At 42.6% G+C, this 25,166-nt stretch overlaps 1 protein-coding gene across 3 annotated transcripts; it reads left to right on the top strand.

The window, feature by feature from the left end:
• The first annotated feature begins 969 nt into the window (after positions 1-969).
• On the top strand, positions 970-24,642 carry TDRD15 (tudor domain containing 15). Of its 3 annotated transcripts, XM_059729259.1 has the most exons (5): positions 970-1,084; positions 2,710-2,807; positions 4,571-4,663; positions 10,543-16,899; positions 21,920-24,642. In XM_059729259.1, exon 4 carries the CDS (start codon positions 10,548-10,550, stop codon positions 16,887-16,889), a length of 6,342 nt encoding a protein of 2,113 aa, XP_059585242.1. In that variant the 5' UTR covers positions 970-1,084; positions 2,710-2,807; positions 4,571-4,663; positions 10,543-10,547; the 3' UTR covers positions 16,890-16,899; positions 21,920-24,642. The 3 variants fall into 3 exon arrangements, with proteins under 3 accessions (XP_059585242.1, XP_019337026.2, XP_014457121.2); XM_019481481.2 differs by lacking the exon at positions 21,920-24,642 and having other exon boundaries at positions 10,543-18,766; XM_014601635.3 differs by lacking the exons at positions 4,571-4,663; positions 21,920-24,642 and having other exon boundaries at positions 10,543-18,766.
• Positions 24,643-25,166: the final 524 nt, after the last annotated feature.

Genomic DNA, 25,166 nt, shown 5'->3' with positions numbered 1-25,166 from the left:
AAGTGAGAGTAAACTGTGGAAAAGGTGAGGGCCGCTTGCTTGGAGATTATCATGCCCAGAGTAATTTGTCCCAGAAGATGAACTTTGTTATACAATTATTAACATCCAGTATTATGTAGACAACTTGAGGTCTAGCCAGCTATTTGCAGGCAGGTTTTGTCAGTGGAAACCATCCCAACAGGTTTTGAGGGATTTTACGCTTTGGAGCAAGACAGCCTCTGCAGGTGCCTCCCAGCCCAACTTTTCTATACGTCTGTGATTCGAATACCGTTCTTTTGCTGAACTGCCCACACTGCAGCATCTTGGCACGGGGACGAGCCTGAGCAAGGCAGAGGGGCCTGGCACGAGATGCCACATGCATGTCTAGCTCCCCGTATGGGAACGAGCCGGCCGGCTTCAGGCCCAAGATTTTTGGGACCACCCCTGAATGCGCCCAGTCCCGCAGACAAGTTGAATTAAAAAATCAGTGAATGTCAGATGGTTGTTTGTCAATTTTATGTCAATAAAGATCTATACAACACCAATGACACTGAAAAATGGAAATGGGTGAAAGCGGAAGGGGCCGGAGACAAACCCTGGTGACGGGGCAGGGGTGAGCGTGCTGGGACGGCCCCTCCGGGTGCCCCCAGGTGCAGGAGTCCAAACCCTGCTCCCCAAACCTAGGGCTTGGGCCAGAAGTTCATTACAAATACATCTAGAAATAAAACTTTTCGTTCTTAAGAGAAATTAGGAAGAGAGGTTGAAAGGCAGAGGTGACGCTGCCGCCCCGGCCCCGGCCCTGCTGACAAGGCGCGGCCAGCGCCGAGCCCACGTGTCCGGCCACTGCAGGCCACTGCCCCCCCGGGCGTTCTACGGGCCTGTCAGTCACTACAAGCCCCGCCCCGCGAGCGCCATGGCCACGCCCCCAAACCCGGAGCCCTCTCCTGCTTTCCTTCCCCCGCCCCCGCCGCGTTCCGCGCATGCGCCTTGCGCAGCGGTCGTCGTCCGCACGGGTGGCGTGCGCTGCCATTTTGGCCGCGCGAGGCGGGAGCGGCTCCTTCCGCGGCGTGTGTTTGTCACCGGCCCCCGCGAGCGAGGAGGGCGGGTGGGTGTGACGTGTACGGGGACCCGGGGTATATGGGGGTGTGTTGTTGTACATGTGGGGGTGGGGTATATAAGCGTGACGTGTATGTGTGGGGGTGCAACTGGTATGTGTATGACGGAGGCGTGTGGAGGTGGAGTATGTGTGGGGGAGTGGCGTGCAGTATACGTGTAGGGGGTATGTGTTTGGGGTGCGGGTAGAAGTGGGCACGGGTGTGATGTGTAGTTTATATGTGGGAGGGTGTGACGTGGGTTGTGTGTCTGGGTGTGTACAGGGTATTTTTTCTTTAAAAAAAAAAGTCATAGTTATTCAAATGCAAGACTGGAAACCCATCCCTTCAGAGGCCACAAGCGAGCAGTTGCTCTGGCAATCCTTCCCTGTGTCCTGGAGGAGGCAACAGCCCCCTTAGCCTGTGGTCTTGTGGCTGTTTGCAGGGAGGGGGTCCTTCCTGCTTGCTTCAGTTCGGGGGCTGTGGTGAGAGTTGTCTGGCCGGTGAAGTTTTTTTTTCTGAACAACACTTTGGGGCTTTCAGGAGTTGCCTTCTATTTCTGAAGACCTGCAAAAGTGCTTAATAGTTAGTTTTTAGTGATATAAATGAACTTGTTCCCTGTCATAACATAATCTAGAGCTAAGTAAAAGGAAAAAAAAAAGGTTATAGTTAGGGACCTACTTAATTTGTTGCTGAAGTAATTTTTGCAGCTTGGCCACAGCATGAAGAGCCAATTTCACGGGCATTTCCTGGCAGCCTTGCCCCATAACACTGTTTGGCAAAGAGGCCCCAGGGGGAAGGAGGGACTAGGGGACTCTGCTCTTCATGCTGCCCCGCCAACTGGTGCCTTCCCCTCCCCTCCGGGGCAGGCTGCAAGGCAGCGAGGACTGCTGGCTCTCACTGGAGAGCTAGCATTTTGTTTTCGTTGAGGTTTTTTTAAGTTGATTTTTATGGACAATTGCGGAATTTGTAGTTTCCATGAAATCTGCAAAATAGTGAATTAAGTAGGTCCTTAGTTATAATTCTTTTTTCTATAAAATGAGCTAGCACAGTAATTGCCGCCGTGACATTGGTTATTTTAGTTGCTCATTTTGTTTCCTTTTTTTCTATGTTGTTGATAGGTTTATTTACATGGTAAGTTTAGGAGGTAGCTTTTCATTTTTTATATGAACAGTCCTTCATATAGTGGTGCCCCATTCTTGCTTCACAACGTGGTGGTAGCAGTGTGTGTTATGAATGCATAAGAGTAGATACATATTTCCTTCAGACAAAAAAACATTGTTTACTAGCGAATTGCTATGATGGATAAGGATTTTTATAGGTGATTATGTTTTATTGTACTAGCAGCCCGGTTGGGCTAGTTTTAAAACAACTTTTGACTGCAGGGCATTCTTTATTCAGAAGCTTGTCTGAAACTATCCTAACCATGTAGTTGGTCCAATAAAAAATAATCACCACACATCTTTGCCTCATATTTACTTATATGAAATGTATTAACTTTTATAGCAATTATTTTTACTTGCATATTTTTTCTTAAGCATCAGTGAAATGCAGTGGATGTAGTATTGTTAGTGCTGTGCCCCTGCTTTTCAAGTTAGCAGTCTTGAAGTTTCATCCTGATCCTTGTTTCATTCTCTAGGCACAGCTGTGAAGTTGGTAAGGAAAGAGGCTTTCTACCTGTTCTTTTTGGATGGACAGGCTGTAGTACCTGGACTAGTGAGTTAAGAGTGTGCACAGGTAATTGACTTGTCTGTTTTTTGGGGGGGGTTTTCTTCAGACAACTGGATGTGTTGGGAACAGGACTGGTCCCTTTTTACCACTTTTCTGGTAAAACAAGTCCATTTTAGAATCCCCTTGGGCATTTTAAAGTTACCTTTGCAAGGGACTCTGAAGAACTCAGGACTACTCCATTCTCCATTGAATGTCCTGACCACCAGGTTACAGAGTCAGGCTATTTTTTGTTGTTCTCTCTTGGCCAGTGAAACTTGCTTTATTCTCTGCTTAGCGGGACAGTTTTAACAGTAGTATTGGAGAGTATGCCTCAACCCAGAATAAAGGGCAGAGGAAGAAATTGAATCTAGGTTTCTAAAATATTGGCAAGAACTCTGATAAGTAGGCCACAATATATGAAAGATGAGTACTATCACGTTATTTTGGGCATATCTTACAAGAAGGTGGCAGTTACAACTGCATTTTTTGTAGAACTTAACCTTATATTAAGTGTACACTGTAAATCCCTATTGGACCCAGCCCTAGTGGGGATGTAAACAGAGGAAGACCTAGTCTCTGGATCCCTGTCAGGCTTGGATATGAGGTAGGTTTTGTCCTTGTAAGCCTGAGTTGTTTCTGGCCATATGCAAAAGGAGAAGTTCACCTATCTGGGGGACTTAGAGGTAAACTCACTGAAACATCTATGGCCTTAGATAAATTCTGGTTAGGTGGTATGTGAAGTGAAAATTTCCAGGATCACATTTTGGGACTTGGGTACCTAAATTCTGCCTGAGTCTCATTGTAGTGAAGGTTTAGGGTGTGGCGCAGTGCATCAGCTCTGTATTGCTCTCATCTGTTGTTTTGAGCAACTTATTATCTCAAATACTTGATTCAAGTGATTTCAAGACCATTTGGAGCATCCAGCCCTCCCTTTTGTAAATCTTTTAGTTTATCTTAAATTTCTACCTCATTTGTCATCTTCTTCACCCCATCCCCATCAAGTCTTCCTCATAGTTCCTTATTTTGGCTGTTTTAAATATATTTATATGTTTTGCAGTAGTGGGAGTCTCACTGCGTAGGAGCTATAACCTTTATACACTAGCAGCAGGTCATCCTCTTGGTCCAAGTTCCTTGCAGAGGTAATTTAAAAATGCTTGAGGAGATTCTATAATGGACTTGTTTTATGACAAAGGAAATGGTAACAGGGGCCAGTCCTGTTCCCAACACCTCCAGTTGTCTCCAGGTTTCCTCATATTTTTTTCTCAGCTCTTTGCTCCAGCAATCACTAACAATTCTGCAGAATCATTCCCATTTGGCTTTGTATCCAGTAATAAAATCAATAATAAATAATACATTAATTAAACTTTTTAAGAGACACTAACTGGGCTAATTCAGTTAATACAAGTTGTAGCAAATAAAAGTGTGTTTGCCCTGTTTTTTGGACTATCTGCAAATTACTATACAGGCCTATATTTATGTATCAGTAGTATGCTCAGAAGATTACTATTAACTATTAGGCTAGAAGCATCTCTTTAAGACAAGCTTTTGTTCTGAATAAACTAAGCCTTAGGTTAACAGGGAGCAATTCCTAGCAACTTGATTTCAGACAGTGGGAAAAATAGACTAGACAGACTTTGACTACTGAAAATGATTAACTAAACATCAGTCTTATTTTATAGACTTTTTTATATTACTCAAATATTGTAAAGTTACACTATATAACGTTACAAGATCATAAGCACTATTAAGTCCTAATTAGGGGTGCACTGATAAGATATTTTTTTGGGCAGATACCGATGGCCTATATTCAATGAGCACTATTGGCTGATACTGACCTGATTTCTGATATAAGGCCGGGCAACTTGGAGAGCAGTGTCCAGCTGGTAAGTCTGTTGTGGCAGAAGGGGAGAAGGAAGGAGCATGGAGCGGGGGGTGGCATGCAGATTGAGGCCCCAGCCATGGGGAAGGGAGTGGGGCTGGGGCAGGAGCAGGTGCTGCACAGCTGGGGCGAGGTGTGGGACAGAGCCGCAAGCAGCTTGTCCGGTGGGCGCTGGGAAGGGGGGTACGGCTCGCACTGCTGCATGCACCCCAGGAGGGCATAGGGGGTGTGCCCCCTGATCTGGATGCAGGGCAAGGGTGGGCTACTGCTGTGGTCTGGGGCTGGAGGCGGTGCCGAACTCTTCCCAGCGAGGAGTCTGGGCCTGGGCTGGTCTGTGCTTGGGGAGGGTGCTGGTGCTGAGAGGGGTCTGCAGGGGAGGCCTGTACTCCGCACCCTGCTTCACATCCTCCCTCACTGCTGGGGCCTCGATCTGTCTTCCCCCCGCCCATGTCCCTTTCTTCACAACAGACTTAGCAGCCAGACCTGGCTGCTCTCCACAGTGCCGGGCTGTGCTCCTGGCCAGCTGCATGCTGTGCGGCGGCTGCATGCATGCATGGGGCATTTATCGGCCACATTATCAGACACATAATTGCTGATACTATCAATTTTCTGTTTATCGGTGCCGATCCAATATGGGACAGATATATCGGTCAATTTCTAGTCCTAATCCATCCTGAACTTGAACATTGGTTAATTGCAGGTCAGATTTTTTAAATAAGAGATCTGAAAAATATTTAATAAAATTAACCAATATATTAGGTACAGTAGAGAGGAATTAATATAAATAGCAGGGGTGTAGGTTGTATCCATGTTGGTCTAAGGACATAGGCAGACCAGGTTCTTTGGGTAAATCTGAGATCCTTTATTAGACCAACTCATATAGTTGGAAAAAATACTCTTAACAAGCTTTTGGGTTTAAATACCCTTTGTCTGGCTGAGGAAGCATCTGCAGTTGGTGTGTGCTCTTCCTGGGTGGAATGAATAGTAAAAAAGTCAGAGGCTGGGCTGTTATGCATGCAAGACAAGCTATCAATGAAGATGTGAATTGAGTCAGTGGGTGAGAGACAGGTTGAGGGGAGAGAAAGGAGAAAGGGAATATATGTAGCTAGTGAATAGTGGAAAGGTACCTGGGGACTCAGATGTTAGGCAGGTCATAAATCCAATGTCTATATTTATTGCATGATTTTTGTATCCAGGAGGCTGATGAAGTGAAGATCGTAGGCTCATTTGTGAAAAGTGTTTTGTAAGTTCCTTTTGAGGATTAGAACTGAGAGATTGGAGAGAGAATGGTTTTCTTGTGAGAAATGTGCCCCCCACAGGTAATTGGGGAACATCTTGTCTTTGATAGATTTCCGGTGTGCGTTCATTCTGGTGCGCAGTTGTTGTTTGGTCTCTCCTACATATTTTCCATCAGGGCATTTGGTGCATTGGATGAGATGTATTACATTTCTGGAGGTACAGCTGTAAGATCCAAGAATGCTCATGGTTCTGTTGTGAGGTGTAGTAATTGTGAGGGTGGTGGAGATACATTGGCAGGTTTTACATTTTTTGTCCCGGCGTGGTCTGGATCCGTTTGGTGTGTTTTGGGCCATAGGAAGCTTGCTTCTGCTTATGAGGTTAGCGAGGTTTGGAGCTTGTTTGAAGGCTAGTGTGGGTGGTTCTGGGAAGATCTGTTTAAGAATTGGGTCTCCTTGTAGTATGGGTTGTAATTGTTTGAGGATTTTCTATCTAGGTTTGAGGGAGGGGTTTTCATAGAGTTTATAGACTTTAGGGATGGAAGGGACCTCGGAAGATCTTCGAGTCCAGCCCCTTGCCCCAGGGGCAGGAAGTCAACAGGGCTCATAGGATCCCAGCAAGATAAACTTCCAAATGTGTCTTGAAGGCATTCAAAGTAGGTGCTTGAACCACCTCCAGCAGCAGTCCATTCCAAACCTTGGGGACTCGGACAGTAAAGAAGTTCTTCCTTATGTCCAGCCTGAATCAGTCACAGAGGAGTTCGTGAAGTGCACAAGATCTGAGCCAGGAGTGGGCTATGCTTGCCAGCTCCTTGAGTACCTTGGGGTGTAAGCTGTCAGGGCCGGATGACTTGAAGGTATTCAGCCTCTCAAGGTGTTTCTTCACAAAGTCAGCACTGACGGAGGGTAAGGAATTTCCGTCACTCAGGCCTTCCTGCCCTGTAATGGGCAGGGGCGTCACTTGGGAGTGGTGAAAAACCGATGCAAAGTACCCATTTAGCAAGTTGGCTTTTTCCTGGGTGTTGGTTGTCAGTTGTCCCATCTGGTTTAGTAGGGGTCCAGTGTTGCCCTTGCTTTCCTCTAGCTCCCCATGTATCTAAAAAAGGACTTTTTATTTTCCTTGATACTTGTAGCCAGTTGGAGTTCAGTTGCAGCCTTGGCTTTCCTGGTTCGCTCTCTGCTGGTTCAGACCAGTGCAGAATATTCCTCCTTGGAGGTGAATCCTGTTTTTCATCCTTTGTAGGCCTTTCTTTTTAGACACAGGAGATCTAGTAGTTCCCTGCAGAGCCAAAGGGACCGCCGTGCCCTTTTGCTGCCTTTCCTCCAAGATGGATAGACTTTGCTTGTGCATCCAGGATCACTTCCTTAAGGAGCAACTACTCTTCTTGAACTCCCCTCCCCTTTGGGTTGTTGTCCCTTAGGGCCTCACTGACAAGCTTCCTGAGCTTGTCAAAGTCAGCGTTCCTGAAGTCGAGGACTTCTGTATTGCTGACTAGTTTGCCAGTTTTATGGCAGACTGAAGGTGATCAGCTCGTGGTCATTGTCACCCAGGTTCCTTTTGATGGTTAGGTTGCTGATAAGGTCGTCCCCCATTGCCAGTACCAGGTTGAGCAGCGCTTTGCCTCTCATCAGCCCGTAGACTTTTTGTGGTAGAGCTCATCCATGCACATGAGAAAGCTTTGCGACAATTCGGATTTGGCTGAGCGCTCTTCCCAAGAGATGTCCAGGTAGTTGAAGTCTTCCATGATAACCATGATCTGGGAGTGTGTGGCCTCGGACAGTTCACTGGTGAACTCCTGGTCAAGCTCTTGATCCTGAGTCGGAGGTCTGTAATAGATTCCCAGCATTGTGTCCCCTGTGCCATGTCCCCCATGGATTTTAACCCAGAGGGCCTCCAGTCATTCACCCTGGGCACCAATGTCAGCTTGCAGAGACGCTTTCATTGACATAGAGAGCTACACCCCCGCCCCTTTGGTCCACACAATCTCTCCTGTACAAGGTATAGAAGTCTATACCTGTGGCCCAGTCATGGGTGGAGTCCCACCAGGTCTTTGTTATCCCCACGACATCGTAATTATTTGTGTTGAGCAGGAGGACAAGTTCCTCCTGTTTATTCCCGAAGCTCCTGGCATTTGTGTACAGGCAGGAACGTGTCCCTTTGTGGGCCCTTGCCTTCCCCACAGATCGTTCCAGGGTTGGGGCAGGGGTGGGCTCCCTAAAGTGCCTTGGCCTCCTGGCTTTGCAAGGGTTGCTCAGCAGGCCAGCAGTGGTGGTAGTCCCCCCCAACCCCCAGCGGGCTTAGCTTAAAGCCTGGTAGAGCAGGTCAGCCAGTCTGGCTGAGAAGAGCCTCCTCTCCAGCGAAGAGAGGTAGAGGCTGTCCCTACCCAGCAGCTCACTGCCTCTCTCACCAAACATCAGACTGTGGTCATGGAAGCTGAAGCCTTCCCGATGACACCAGTGCCACAGTCTTTGGTTCCTCTGGGGAGCCGGAGGAAAAGCAAGGGCAGCATTGGACCCCTGCTATACCAGATGGGAAAACTCACTACCGATGTCCAGGAAAAAGCAAACTTGCTAAATGGGTACTTTGCATCAGTTTTTCACCAGTCCCATGGGATGCCCCTGCCCACTGCAGGAAAGGGAGGCCTGGGTGAGGGAGATTCCTTACCCTCCATCAAAGCTGACCTCATGAAGAAACACCTTGAGAGGCTGATGGTTTACACCGAAGGGTACTCAAGGAGCTGGCAAGCATCATAACTCAGCCCCTGGCACAGATCTTTGAGAACTCGTGGTGATCTGGTGAAGTGCCCGAAGTTTGGAAGAAGGCCAACATTGTGCTTATCTTCAAGAAAGCAGATCTGGCAAACTACAGGCCCATCAGCCTGACCTCTCTCCTGGGGAAGGTCTTGGAAAAAATTATCAAAGAGGCCATCCTTAACAGACTACCTGATGGCAATATCCTGAGGGAGGGATACCCAACACGGGTTTGTTGCAGGTAGGTCTTGTTTGACCAATCTCATTTCCTTTTACGACCAGGTGACCTATCACCTGGACAAGGGGGAAGAGATTGATGTCATATATCTTAACTTTAAAAAAACCTTCAATCTGGTATCCCATGATAACCTCTTGGCAAAACTGGCTAACTGTGGCCTTGATCTAACCATTATTTGCTGGCTAGGGAATTGGCTCCACAGTAGGACCCAGAGGCTGGTGGTTGGCGAAAGTCAATCGTCGTTGTGCACTGTGACCAGTGGGGTCCTTCAAGGGACTTGAGGGTCGTGATTGACCACAAGATGAACGTGAGCCTTCAATGTGATGCTGCGGCTAGTAAAGCGAGCAAAAAGCTGGCTTGTATCCATAGATACTTCTCAAGCAAATCCCAGGATGTCATTCTCCCGTTGTACTCAGCCTTGGTGAGGCCACAGCTGGAGCACTGCATCCAGTTTTGGGCTCCACAATTCTAAAAGGATGTGGAGAAGCTTGAGAGAGTGCAGAGGAGAGCCACGTGCATGATCAGAGGTCAGGAAAACAGACCTTATGGTGAGAGGCTGAGAGCCATGGGACTCTTCAGCCTGGAAAAGTGCAGGCTCAGGGGTGATCTGGGGACCACCTATAAGTTTATCAGGGGTGTTCACCAGGATCTGGGGGAACATCTGTTCACCAGAGCACCCCAAGGGATGACAAGATCAAACGGTCATGAACTCCTCCGCGATTGATTCAGGCTGGACATAAGGAAGAACTTCTTTACTGTCCGAGTCCCCAAGGTTTTGAATAGACTGCCGCCGGACAAGCACCTACTTTGAAGGCCTTCAAGATACATTTGGATGTTTATCTTGCTGGGATCTTATGAACCCTGCTGACTTCCTGACCCTGGGGCAGGGGGCTGGACTCTGATCCTTCAGGGTCCCTTCTAGCCTGAATGTCTATGTCTATAAAATACCTTTTTGTTACTAGACTGTCTTATTGCTAGGATGAATCTTATAAAGACTCATGCACAAGCTAGGTTGATACATGTAAGGAGGTATGTTTATAGGTATATAACTATAACATGGGTTCACAGAAAGATCTGAAAGAACAAAACAAGTTAACCTTTAAAATAATAGATCTGAACACTAAACCTTCCTGATTTGTGGCTTATGAGAGCAGAATTTCTTTCAAGTTATCTGGTAGGCAAGAATCCACAACTCAGCCCCTAAATACTCTCCAAGGTATTTGTAGAATGAGAGGCACCCAATTTGCCTGAGATGGTGTGAATATCAGAGAAGTAGCTTCTGTTTTTGTTTTTCTAAAAATATTGAGACCTCTGTGTCTGTAGATGTAGATACAAAAGAAACAGATGAGTATTTCTTAGGACCACTCTGTGTTATACTTCTAGTAGGGAGATAAAATAAGCCAGAAATCATAGTAGCAAGTCTTGGAAGAACTCAATAGTGAACAAATGCAGGCAGTGTTAACTGAGACTTGTGCCAAAGGTGTCCAGTTATACAGACAAGTTGAATTTAAAATCAGTAAAAGTAAAATTGATATAAGTTTCTATGTCAAATGGACCAATAAAGATGTATAGAATACAAATTACATTACAAAATAAAAATGGGTGAAAGAATGTGAATAGAAAAAAGAGGCAGATTCATAATTTTTCCTTGTTTTTCAGGTAAAATGGATTCCTTGTCTCCATCACCTAAATTTTTAGACGTGGACCTAATGATAAGTCATGTAGCATGTCATCCAAAAGAAATACTTGTGACATTTCAGGGCAAATCTAAGACAGAATGTGAATTTGACTACCATATATTACAAAATGAAATACAGCATGTATGCAAAGTAAAGGACAACATTGGCATTGGTGAATCATGTTTGGTAGAGGATGCAAATGGAGAGTGGCATAGAGGAAGAGTGTTGGAAAAGAGAGAAGAGGTCTGTGAAGTGTTTCTTGTGGATATTGGGAAACTGCTAATAGTCAACAAAACACACATTTCTTCTGTGAGTGGTCAATTGTTCCAGCTTCCTCCCAAGGTGCTGTATGGTGTTTTTGCAAATATACTTCCAGTTGGGGAAAAATGGTGTCCGAAAGCTGTGAATTATTTTTCTTCTTTAATGGGATTACAGATTAAAGGACATGTGCAAGCTATTTTGCCCTACCAGACATTTCTTCTTGAAGTGCCAAAAGTCACCAGTGATGTCCTTGAACTCCATTTAGGAAAACTTGTTGATGGACATTCTTTTCGTCTTATTGTAGAAATGTTAAAGGAATTCCCTCAAGGAGCGATTGATAACAAATTGCCAGATTTGCTCCAGCAAAAATATACAAGGCCAGATTTGTTCTCTCTCAACAGTGCTGAGAATTTATCAGATTTTCAACCAATTCTGGATAATCTCCTGCTGCCTTTAACTGTTGGCAGTATAGAGAAAGTAAAAATAACTGCTGCAGTCAGTCCAAGTAAGTTTTATTGTCAAGTACTGAAATGGCAGAAGGAACTGGAAGATCTGACAGCAGAAATGCATTTATACTGTGAAGCTATCAGTAAAGAAAATATTCCATCTTGTGATAGTTTTGGAGTACTCTGTGCTGCCAAAACACAAAATGGACAGTGGCACAGAGGAGTAATACAGCAACTCCTCTCTGCTGACCAGATAAAGGTCTGGTTCATGGATTTTGGCCACAGTGAAGCTGTGCCCTCAAATTGTGTTCTGAAGCTTAAATCAGAATTCATTTCCTTACCAATGGTTTCATTTCCATGTGCACTGACATGTTGCAGTAATCAGAACGAAGCTGCAATGAATCTTCAACTGAAAGAATTTAAACAGGCAGTGGTATGGCAAACTTCTGTCTATGCATGCATTGATCTGTTCAGTGCTAATGAACGTTTATACTATGTTACATTACAAAGTAAAGAATCTGAAATTAATGCTAAATATCTCAAACAGGAAAAAGTAGCTGTAGCAGTTTCTGATTCTAATGCAGTTTTGTCCACTTGTGGTGAAAATAGTGTTTCAGGTACAAATGTTATTGGCAATACTGAACAGACTGGAAGCTGCTTAATTGAAAAGAACTCTTTATCAGTCCAGTGCAAAATGGCAGAAATAAAAATAAATTCTAATCACATTGCTTTTGTGAAGTATGTGTTAAATCCATCAGACTTCTGGATTCAGACTGCTGACTATCAAAATGAGTTTCAAACCATGCTGAAAAATATTGCAGGTGTGTATAATGAATGTGGAATTAATGATAGAGTTGTTGAAAACCCAAAGCCTGGCTTACTCTGCTGTGCCCGATATAGCAAAGATATGCATTATTATCGGGGTATTATCACTGAAGTGGTTGGTGTGAACGTTAGTGTGTTTTTTTTGGATTTTGGAAATACAGATATTGTGCCGTTTCATGATGTGAAAACTTTGCTTCCAGAGTTTTGTGAATTACCAGCACTAGCTTTGTGTTGTGAACTTGCTCATGTATCTCCCAAAGAGGATGTGTGGGTTAAAAAGGAAACTGATTTCTTTAAAAAGATTGTATTTAACAAACCACTCCTGCTTCATGTCATTGCGAAGCAAAATGAAAAGTATATTGTGAATGTACAATTTATGAATGGCTTGAAACAAATGAACGTTGTCACACTTATGGTCCAGGCTGGATATGCTGAGTATTGGGAAATGAAACCAAATTCTCCTTTGGACATTGTAAAAAATCCTCAACTTCCAAGTCCCCAGAACAAAAACAAAATATATAAAAATAGACAGGGCATGTCTGTTATACATAAAAAGAGTGAATCAGCAACCAGAAATACCTATCAAAACAGTCAATTATTAAACATTCTTCCTGCAGCCAACAAATCTTTTGCGTCTTTTCCAAGTTGGGAAAGTGCTATATCTAAAATGCATCTCATGGTATCTGGGAGAAGAGAGTCTATGAAGCCTTATAAAGAGTTCATATTCAAACCAGGAACAGTTCTTGATGTTGTATGTTCACATATCAATTCTCCAGGAGATTTTTCGTGTCAGTTACGAAGCAAATTGCCAGAGCTGATGAACTTGATGGAACAAATTCAGAATCACTATGAAGTGCACAACAGTCCTTATACAACTGGACAGATTGCCTGTGTTGCCAAACACTCCAAGGACGGGAAGTGGTACAGAGCATCCATTGTGAAACAAACATCTAAAACTGAAGTTGATGTGATATTTGTAGACTATGGAAATCGGGAAAGAGTGTTACTCAAAGATCTTCAAGGTATTCATCCATATTTTCTAAGTTTGGAAGGTCAAGCATTTAGATGTAGTATTAAAAACGTATCAGAATTCTCACAGTTTGATCCATTTATTTGGACTGAAAAGGCATGTAGGGACTTTGAAAACTTCATTTCTGCATCTTGTGGGCAACTGACTTGCATAATTTATGCTCTAATTCTTATAAGTCCTAACTGTTTGTGTAATGTAGTTGATTTAAAGACTCCATTTATTAGCACAAGGCAGTTTTTCAGAGAGCCTGAGTGTGTCCCAGCCCTGTTCACAAAAGAACTTGGACCACTCTTTTTTCTGTATAGTTTTTGCTACTCATCTTTTGATGTAAAGATTGGAAGTGAAGAGGAGGTATATCTAACACACATATGTAGCCCTTCAAAATTTTATTGCCAGCTTAATCGAAACACTGAAATCATAGATGCATTGATGCTGAAGACTGCTGAGATTAGTAAAATGACAAGGAGTCCAAAACATGACAGTAGCAACATAAGATTATGCATAGCAAAATACTTTGAAGATGGTATGTTTTATAGAGCTTTAGCTTCTGCTGTGGGGTTGTCATCCTACTCAATAGTCTATTTTGTGGACTTTGGAAATAAACAGATGGTAGAGAGAGAGAAACTGATACCTATTCCAAATAATGCTGTTGATGTACTATTCACACCCATGCAAGCCATCAAATGTTACCTGCCGGATCTTGTAGAGAGAGAGATTCCAGTAGAAGTCAGTAGATGGTTTGAGGACAGCTTTATGGGGAAGCTCCTGAAGGCAGTAGTTGTATCTAGAGAACCAGATGGCCAGATTGGTGTGGAGCTGTATGATGGAAATCTCCAGATAAATAAAAGAATTAAAGAAATGTTATCGGAGTATGTAAAAAAATACACAGGGGAATGTGGACATGTGCTAAGTTGTACTGAACAGCTTGCTGCAAATAGCAAAATGTTACACACAGAATTCAATGAAGCAAATGTTACAAGTATTGAGAGAAAGGGCTTGAAAACTGAAACAAAAAAACAAGTGTATGATACAACTTCTCGAACTGATTTTAAGCAGGGTTTTGAACCTAAAGAACAGGATGTGCTTACGGTGCCAAAAAATGTGCCCTTAAAATTGTCAACGTTCAATGGCAGTGAAGAGCTAGACTCTGAAAATATTGTGAACTTTTCTGTGCAACACAGAAGAAAAAGTACAGATAAAAAATGTACTTCCAAATTGCTGCACTGTTCTGCTGTGTGTATGGAGAAGACAGCTGCAGATGATGTGCCTGAAACAAATACCAACAAACTAAATTACACAGGTGAGCAAAAGAGTAGTCGAGTAAGTTTTCCCAAGTGTATAAACCTGCCCCCACGTAATATTCAAGCGAATTCTAAGTTACCAGGTTATATTTCTAATCTAAATAGCTTGTCAAGTTTCTATATTCATCTTGCAGATGATGAAAATCTATTAATTCAACTTGCAGAAGAACTCAATAAAGGAGCAATAAATACAGACTATGAACGTTGTCTCAATCAGTTTGTAGCTGGGGATCTTGTTATTGCAGAATATGCAATTGATTGCTCTCTGTATAGAGCAGTTATTAAAGCTGTTAGATCAAAAGAATCTTTTGAGGTAGAATTTATTGATTATGGCAATACAGCAGTTGTGAATTCATCAAAAATCTACAGGATTCAAACAAGGTTCTTAACTTTGCCGAAGCTCAGTATCCACTGTTCCCTTAGCAGATTAAAAAGTAGTTCTCCTGATAGAACCTGGAGCCGTGAACTTATGTTTTACTTTGCCAGAGAAGTGATTAATAAGCCAATCATCTGTGTGTTTTTGCAAGATCATGAACAAAAGTGGGAGGTGGATATACTTTGTGATGGAAGGTCTATGGCTAATGACTTACTGGAGAGGGAAGGCAGCTCAAGATTACAGAAAACCCAGGTGCTAGATGTGGAAACGAGACCCAAGGAAAATAGTGTAGTCACAAGTGTTGACTCTGAAGATAAAGTACAAAGGAAAATATCTGAAGATGCAAATAAACACAAGGCTGAGAAACATCTTTGTTTCCTAGAAACACCTAGAAACACCTCAGAGAATCCGTCTAAAATTCCTTTTCAAAATTTAAATGCTGGGCAGCTAGAAATAGCTGAAATAATTAATGTTTCAAAATGTGGAAACTTTTGCATAAAATTAATTAGAAATGCTGAAACATTGAGTCACTTAAAGATAATGATTGCCAGAGAAGTAAAGAAAAACTGCTTGCTTGCCTTTGAAAATATTAAAGAAGGGTTAGAGTACTTGACAAAATCTAAAAGAACTCTGAGTTGGTACCGATCAGAAGTGATAAAAAAGTTTGTGTGTGAAAAGAAACTCTTTGTTTTTTTTGTGGATTGTGGTAGATGTGAAACGGTATCCTGGCATAATACAAAAATGCTCTCTGATGAGATCCGAAGTATTCCTAAACAGGTTGTTTCATGTAAATGGGTTTGGGTTAAAAATTCAGGTAAAATACCATTTGACCATGTGCTGCAGACAGTTGCACATCATGAGATAAAGATCCTGTTTTTACGATACTTAGAATCTTCTTGTATCTGGGAAGTAGAAATCTTAATAGATGGGATTCTACTTTTGGAATATTTGAATCAAATCTCAAGCCAAGATAAAAGTAAAAAACTGAATTGTTCAAAATGTGCAAGTAATGTACACTCTGTGATGTCATTCAGGATAAATTCAGTTACATGGGCACTATTACAAAGCGGTAATCAGTACCGTGGATTTGCAGCTACAGTTACTGATCCTTCAAACTTCTGTGTTCAGTTAGAAGACTTATTTGACACTATGAAAACTTTGTTCATGCTACTCTCTGACCTTCCAGATAACTTGCCAGCTTTGCCACAGGAATTTGTGACTCCTGGTGTGAGTTGCCTGATTAAGCTTGAGTTGGAAGCACAGTGGAATAGGGTGGAAGTGTCTGAAGTTTTAAATCACTCTATTCTCCTTACATTTATTGATTATGGCTTTCTAAAATACATCCCTTACTCTGATATCCATAAACTTAAAATCATTCCAGATGAACTTGTTTGCTTGCCACGACTAACTTATTTGTGCTTTTTATCTGGGGTGAATCCTGCGAAAGGGAACAACTGGAGTGATGAAGCTAAGCTTTTGTCACAAGAATTTCTGAGTAAAGGAGGTCTGATTTTCCGGTTTAAACAGTATGGTTTTGGAATGAAATTAGAAGTAGATGTTTTCTGTGAGGAAAGAAATCTAGCTGATATCCTGGTTGCTGCTGGCTTTGCGGTCTACATTCGAAGTAAAAACTGCTTTGTTGCACCTTATACAAAACCAGAGGAAGCATGTTCACAATCTAAATGTGAATCTCAGCACTCACTCTTGCAGCTTTCTGAACCAAAACTTGACTGTCGGGAAAACATTGTTTTGCCAGTTGAAGACGAGAACTCTCAACAGCAAATACTAGATCTGCACAATAAAAAGGACCGTTGTACAGTATCAAGAAGGAATTCCACTAAACCACATGCTGGAAGACAACTGAGGAAGAAAACAAAGTCAAATAATAATGATAAAAGTACAAAAGATAAGCTCAAGACTGCCAGAAATAAGCGTATGCAACACTGTGATGTGGAATGTAAAATGAATGGCACAGAATGTATTACTGAAAAAAAATGTCCAGAATCACTGAATGAAACTTACAAGACTTCTGATCTGAACACCAGAATGAGAGTAATGAAAATAAGGGAAGAGATGCCATCAAACTAATGTTTGAAAAGTAAGTGTCAGTGCATAGTGTAAAGTTTAAGCATAAAACTATATAATTCATAGCTAATAAAAATGTGATTTTTTTTTTTTTGCTTTATTTTGTTTTCATATAGTTTTCTCTCAGCTCCAGAATTGTTGAAAACACTTTGCTTTATATACTAACAAGATTTTACATTTGGACAGTGGTCAAGGCATGAAAATCTTAGGTCAGAAATGAAAATTTAAATCTTTTGAGAATATTTTAAATATATGAAAATGCCAGGGTCATAACTATATCTCAACTTTAACAATATAATTTTAATTACATGTATGTATGTGTATAATATATAATATGCATAAGAGAGAGGGATGTATTATAAACAAAAACATGGATATTATGGGTCATACAAAATGTTCTTTCCTCAAAGATTAAATATTTGCATGATACAATTCAGATTCTAGTTAAGAGGATTAGCAGAGTTCTATATCTTGGAACAACATGGAACAATATGGAAGCTTGTCATTAGACTCAACTAGCTTCATTTTGTCAATTAACTTGAGCATCCTAGAGAAACTTGTATTTTTATTTGTTCATATGATGGTTTAATGACACTTTTTGTAAACTATATAGTCCAACTAGGCCAGTGACGTTTGTTTTGGTATATTTCGAATTTTCATGGTCAGAAGTTTAAGCATCAGATTGTGAGACTTACTTATGTTGATGTACTTTGAACCTTACATTTAACTTCAGTGTAGTGTAGAAATGACACATAGTCAAACCCTTGTTCTGAAAGAGTACATTCATTTCAATCAAATATTCTAAAGATTGAAACTTTAAGACTGATGGTGTGTCTTATTTACTTCTGAAAAAAATTGTATTAGAAACCTATATAGGATAGGAGCAAAATATTCAAACTCCTTATATTCAGATATAGGTGACTGAATTTAATGTTGGGGATTATGCTGTATTCTAAGGTTATTGGTTCATATTTTTGCCATTATCTACTTGTTTGGCTAAGCAAAAGCGTGTGAATGTAAATGTATATGTATTAGGTAAGTGGTAAATATGGATTTTCTTATGAACATGGGGTTAATATGTGATCTGAGATGAAGACCCCAGCTCAATTAAGTCAGTGGTGACTATTACTTTTGCATTTCACCCATGCACTATTTTCTTCTCTTTTTAACTTCAGCTCATTAGTTTTGTTCCATACAGACCAGCAGGGAGAAGATAAAACTTCCCTATTAAACTGAATCAACTTTGTTTTCAGGAATTTAATTTAGAAATAAATGAGCATATCTTTAAGCCTGAAAATCCCAAAGATTTTTCTTCATTTACTTTTAATCAGACTTGATCCTAAATAAATTGGATCAAGTTTGATTATTGAAAAATTTTTGTGTTACCGATTATTTGATTGTAACTCTTTATTCAAGTTGTATACATGTATATGCAACTTGTGTATATATATGGTAATGTTTGCCTGTATAATAATGTTACATTGACAGCTTATAATACAGATGTTACAGGAAATGGTGGCATTGCAATGGAATAAAAATGGTAAATGCGTGTATATATTTTATATGTTTATGTTTGTCTTCATTTTCCTCTATAACACTTAAGATTTCACCTGTTGGATACATAATAATTTGTGGCTAAATTATTTTGAATACTTTGCTTTGAAGCTCACTTGTAAGTAGTTGATAAATATGTTGAAAAGCGATATGACAATAATGACTTGGCTACATCCAATATTAAATATATCTGGTAATATTAAATCTGGTTTAGAATTGGGTCTAGTTTATAAAAAAGTAGTTTTTGCAATATGAATATAGAACTATATGCTGCTGAATGTATTTTAAATGTATTGTTTTCTTTTGAAGTAAATATTTACTTAATATTTTGTGCTATTGTGATTTGTAATACAGACTTTATTTTATAAAAGTGGAGCTCTTAGGAGTCTGTGGACTATATGAAAAGATGTCTGAGTTTGAGTAATCAGCACAGAGCAGCAGTTAGCTATGTTAATCCAAAGTTAGTCAGAAGGCAGGGCAGGGTGCCCCCTTCTAGACTAACTTTTTAACTAACTTTATAGACTTGTTAAATGTTAGCTAACAAGTTAGTGTATAAGGGGTCATTAATACTGTCTCCCTTCCCTGCTGAGATTCCCAAGCCCTGAGCCCCATGTGGTGGGTTGGAGCTGGGCCACACCCCCTACTCCCTTTCCCCTGCAGGGCTAGGTCGAGGCAGGGCCATGCCCTCTCCATACACGGCTGGAGCCCTTTCTTCACCATCCTCCCCTCCCCTGATACATGGCCAGATCAGGGCTAGACCATGGCCCTCTTTCCCCCCCCTCCCTCCCCCCAACGGGGGGCTAGGGCTGGGCCACACCCCCTCTCTGTAGGGTGACCATATTATTTTAAAAGCCTCTGCCTCTTTCTCCCCAGGTGTGGGTGCTCCAGAGGCAGATGGGCAGGGGCAAAAGGCTCAGTTCAGTGGAGAGGCGGAGTGGCATAGTGCTCCAGGCAGACGCGGAGGCAGACACTGCTGCTGCTGGGCAGGAACACGGGCAGACTGGAACAGGCACCACTGCACCCACACATGCCAGGCGTGGCTCCTGACCAGTGGCTGGAGGCAGGGGGGTGAGGAGACAGTGCTAGACACTGCTCTAGTTTGCCTGCTTTGCTCCACAGCAGCAGGGGTGCCTACCCACCTGCCTACCTTGTGTACTATGCTTCTGCCCCCATGACCCTGCAATTCTGGGATATCTTCAATTGGCTGGGATGTATGGTTACCCTACCACTTTGAAGTTAGGCCATGCTGCCTATCCCTGCACAGCTCAACTGAGGCAGTCATGCCCCCTCCCATCCCCACAAGGGGCCAGAATGGGGCGGGCCAAGCCCCTTTATTCTATGCAGCTTGATCAGGGCTGGGCTGGCACTCTCTATGCAGCTGGGTGGGGCTTTGCCCACCCTGGGAGCCAGACTGGGACCACTGGATAGATCTGGCCCATGGACAGATCAGATATCACCTGTGTGATTCACCAGGAAAAAAAGGTTAAGCACCCCTGCTCTAGAGGAATATGGGTATGTTTGTACCACAGCAGCAGTGTGTCTCAGCTGGAATACACCTGACCATGTCCTGCCTATCCTACTTCTAGTGTCACACTCCAGACCCAGAAATACAACAGCGAAGCCAAAACAGAGTTACTGTAATGGCAGCCAGCAAGCGCCCTGGAGGCTACAGTCTCAAGAGCACCTGTGGGGGGGGAGGGAGTCTGACCCTGGAGTGGTTTTCCTATTACATTTCTGGGTTTGGAGTGTGCAAATGGGAGTGGGTGAGTAGGTATGCTCAGGAACGTCTGGGTTGGCCACTGCGATCATGATATAGATGTGTACCATATGTTTAGTCATCAGTGAGAATAAATCGTGGGCCTTGGAGAAATACTAAGAATATAAGTATGTGTATGGAGGGAGGTGACGTCACAATAAGGAAAAAGGTTTTTCATGGGAGAGGAATATTGACACTTAAAAGATTCTGGAGGGTCTTAGATTTCAGCCCCAATCCCACAGGCAGCATCCCCCAAAGCTTACAAACAAAAATGTAAGTAGGGAAATCAAATCTTTATGCCTGGGGGGGAACCCTCAACACTGTTAGATAATCACCTAACTTTTACAAAAAAAAATTAGGCAGAAAAAATATCTTAGCACTTATTTTTAGTTACTCTCGTTTCCATGTCCAGTAATCTCAGAGGTTTTTTTGTCTCTCTCGTGTTACATGTTGCTGTGTCAAAGTAACCGTGTCCTTGATATAAAGCTGTAAGATGTGAAGAATATTATATAATTGTATAGCTAATTCATTATGAACATTGCAATTATTTGTTTTTTCTATGCTTCTAAAATAGAAAAGGGAAGTCTAGGTCAATTCATCATGCGTACATTATGTAAAATAATATATATGTATATATGCAATCTGTCTGGACCTGTTGCCAGTCTTCAAAGCCTAGAGAAAAGATGAATAAAGTAATTTTTCCTTTTTTTTTTTAACTTGGTTTTTATATCTAGGAGAATATCTTGTAAACTCCTTTACTGGAGCCTTACCCCACTATTTTGGTTTCCCCCTACTGCTAAAAATTCAAAATGCACCTGTCCCTTAACTAATAACAATTTTGTGTTTACCTTGTTTCTGGATAACACATGATCTTGAGGTCTAGCTGGCTTGAGTACAGTACTGTATTTACTTGAATCTAAAATGAGGTTCCCTCGCCCCTGAGTCAGCACGGGGGGAAAAAGTCCCTCGTCTTAGATTTGTGTACAAAGCAGAGGCAGGGTAGGGGGCTGCTAAGGCTCTGACTTTGGCCCTGAACCTGGGTTACAGCCAGTCAGACCTATAGCAGCCCTCTGCCTCCTCCCCCTGTCCACTTGCCCTCTGTATCTTCTGTCCCTCCTCCCACTCTCTGCCCCTCCGGCTCCCCTTTACTGTCATGCACAGCTTGACTACGGCTTGGACTGGATTCTCTCCTGGGCACGCAGCTCATGGAAACTCTATCCCCTGCCCAGCCAATCAGCAGCACCAACACTGCTACATGGCCTGGCAGGGACTGGGAGGGAATATAGGCTAAGCAAAAATGATTTAAATATTCTTTATAAATTTTCTGTATAAAGAATTTAATTATTGGGTGGTTGTCTTAAATGCAGGGTCATCTTAGAGTTGAGTAACTACAGTATATCTAGGATAACCTCCAGGCATCCTGGAGATAGCAAGACTATCTTCAAAATTTTACCAATCCAGGCTATTATATATAGAAGCCTACATTTTCATGCCCAGGGCACTAGAGACTCGGTCTCTCTAGGTACTTAGAGTTAGACATTTCAGTACTCAAATCCTTTCCTTCTCGACTCCAATTTTGGTTCCTAAAATCTGAAATCTGAATGAAACTAGCAGTGCAAGGAACCAGGTAAATTAGTTAGGAGTGAAATGCAAAGGAAAAGGGCAGGTTGTAGATACTTAAGCTTCTGACCTAATCAGCCATTATTGCTTTTCTTCTCCTTAGGGTCTTCAGTGAATCGTTTCTTGGAGCTAGGTGCTGAAGACGTATTTGTTTGGGGAAAAAAACCCAAACAACCAGACGGCTGTTGATGCAAAACCTGTTTTTAAATCCGTACTTGGCATATTGCAGAGCAAGGACTAATAGAACCCGGGTGTTCCATATTACCACCGGAGTTACAGGGTTATCCACGCTCTCACTCAAGAAATATTTAGTTAGTTAATACAAAGTAGAGCAATTCTTCCTTGTTGAATTTTCTGATTACAGTGCTACCTTGATGTGGAAGGAGCACATGCACCACAGTGGCATACACAAGCTTAGTGCATGCTGATGCAATGTGACAGAAACCGGTTATTTTGAAAGTTCTTTTGGGCTTTGGGCTGCTTGTAACCTGTGAGACAACCTTAGCACTTAGGTTTCCACTATTGGGCTTACACAAAACTTCCTAGTTGACAGTTGAATATTTGGCCTGAGAGTGATGATAGTACTTAAGTGGTAAATTTAGGTGTGTAGTTATCTTTGAGGACTTGGACCTTGGTATCTCTGTGAAAAACAACAATGTAAAAATGCTTTTGTTGGTCCTAATAACAGGCGTTAGGCCTAGCCATTTGGGTACCAGAATTGGTCTCTAAATGCTTTAGGAACAAAAAATAATCGCTTGAAGGTATTTCTTACCTTTAACAGATTAAGCCATTATCCTTAAAAGCTAACTAGTATTCCACAGTAATTATTAATTTGATTTGGATAGGATTGGGATCTCATCAAACATGCAAAGAAACACTGTAAAAGTGTATGGCTTAATTGAAGATTATGCAGTATGCACATGAATCTCACAATGGGAGAGAGAAAAGGAAAAGCTATTATAAGAACATATGTTTATATGGACAAGCTCTGGGCATATTGGTGAGTATTTTTGTTTATGGCTGGGTATGAGTAAAATAATTATCTGTAATCTGTAGAACCTACCATATCTTAGAAACATAGAAAAGTAGGATTGTAAAGGACTTCAGGTTAACTAGCCTAACCCCTTGTGTAAGGCAGGATCATCCATGTCTGGAGTGCTTTAGAAATGTGCGCTAACTTGCTCTTTAAAAACAACCAAAAACAGAGATTCCATAGCTTTTCTGAGTAACTTGATCCAATGCTTCCTGTTAAAACTTTCTTCCTAGTATTTAACTTTTCCCCTGATTTGCAGTCAAATGAGAGTTACATGTGTAAACCTGCCTCCACCCCAGTGTGGGGGTTAGAAGCTGTGTCTCTTGTTTCCTGGACTGCTAGACTAAAACAGTGATTCTCAGCCAGGGTGCTGTGAGCTCCTTTAAAGGGTTTTTTGGGGGTGCCATGCAATGTTAGCACTGTTAGGTTTGCCCTTGCCCATGATTCACAAGATAAACCCAGAGGGAGCTTGTATGCGTGAGGGAGGTTTAGTCCTTCAGGGTTGCATTCTATGCCCCCTAAATTGAAAGGGTGAGTTTTTCATTGAAATGGTGGGTTTTATATTTCTGTCACTATACACCCCATTGACCTGGTGGCTGCAAGTGCCTGCTGAAGGCAGCACCAATCCTTTTTTATTTTTTGGTGGAACCTGCCTACCTCTCCCGTGGCTGGGGGTGAGCTGCTGGTCGGCTGAGCAGCCCATGAGCTGCAGGGGGCCTCAGTCCTTCCTTCTATGGCAGCAGTGCCCTCTGGGGCTGGCCAGGCAGGCTGCTACTGGACCAGGTGCTGCCCCATCTCAGAGGCACCTGATTCAACTCTTCCCCCAGCTTGCCCGGGCTTCCAGTACCTTGTACACCATCCCCGCCACCTTCTCTGGCCACCAGTACACCCAGCCACCTTCTTGTCGCCTCCCCATGCTGCCTCAGGGGCAAGCCAGCTTGTTCCCAGATGGCCCCAGATATCCTGGTGGCCACAGGCACCTGCTGAAGGCAAAAGTAGTGAGGGGCCCAATCCTTTTTTTTTCAGCAGAGACTGCCTACCTCTCCCATGGTTGGGGAGTGAGTTGATAGATTAATGGATGCAATGTTCCAAGTTGCAACGTTGCAAACTAAACTACGTTGGGATGTGGTTTAGTTTGTGATGAAGCAAACTCATTTAAAACTCCCCAAACTCACATATATACTCCCATTAAGCCACACACAGGGAAATTTTTGTCACGTGTACATATCAACATTGTCATATGTACAAACGCCCAGAGATTTCAAATAGATATCCAAAGTGCTAAAAACCTTCTGACATATGGTCTTTCTGAGTTTTTTGCACCAAAAGAATTTCTCTATTTTTTTTCTGTAGTCAAGAAACAAATGAAAGCTAAGACCGGACATTTTCCAAGTGATGTTTTAAGGTCAAAGAAGTTTGAGAACGATTGGGCTAAAAAGTGAGAGGGCCCCTCTTCTGATGTTTTATTTTCAGCGGGTGTACATGTCCCAGAGCTATTTTAATCTGTTCCAGGTAAAAATAGACTCTAAACACTGAACAAATGCCAAAAATTGCAGTTAAGGAGCTACATAAGTGCCTGCCTGCCTCATCTATCAGGCTGTTATCATCCCAACCCAGTTGTATAGGTGTGAAACTTGGATAATATATTGGAAACACCTGAAAGCTTTGGAACATTACCATCAGCAATGTCTTTGGCAAATCTTCGATATCAATGTGAAGGACAAAAGAACAAACACCGGTGTTCTGGCTCAAGCAAACACCCTTAGCATTGAAGCCATGTTTATTACACCCTGAGGGAGTATGCAATTTTGTGCCTACGCAATTTTGTGCCTACACAATTTTGCACATTAAAGGCATGACCTTGCATAATTGCATAATTTTACTTCAGTGGACTCATGGTTGAACAGGTGGGTAAGGGAGGAGGGGAACTCCTGCGTGCAGGAGGGGGGATGGTGGTGGGGTTTGTGGGTAGGTATGGGCCATGCACCATCAGGCTGGGCTGACTGGCTCCATGCCTCTACATGCGGCTTCCAGCACTCCAGCAGGAAGTTGCATGTTGAAGCATGGAGCCTGCCTGGCCCAATGGCACGTGACTCTGTACCTCCTTTTGTGGCTTCCCACTGGAGTGCTGGAAGCTCCATGTAGTGGGCCAGCCTGGCCCGGCCTGAAGATGCGTGGACCAGGAGCACTGCAACATTGGGCCATGCGGGAATCCACACATGGAGGCATAGATTCACATGCCACCAGGCCGGGCGGGCTCCTTCTTGTCTCCGCACGTGGTTTACCACTGGAGTGCTGGAAGCCCCATATGGAGGCA

Source organism: Alligator mississippiensis, chromosome 1 (genome assembly GCF_030867095.1).
Source record: "Alligator mississippiensis isolate rAllMis1 chromosome 1, rAllMis1, whole genome shotgun sequence".
Classification (NCBI taxonomy): Eukaryota; Metazoa; Chordata; order Crocodylia; family Alligatoridae; genus Alligator; species Alligator mississippiensis.
The sequence above is the reverse complement of the archived record's forward strand: the minus strand, read 5'-3'. Positions and strand labels throughout refer to the sequence as shown.

What these genes read in the sequence shown, in the direction of transcription:
- TDRD15 (XM_059729259.1), top strand. Translation starts at nt 10,548, where the DNA reads ATGGATTCCTTGTCTCCATCACCTAAATTTTTAGACGTGGACCTAATG.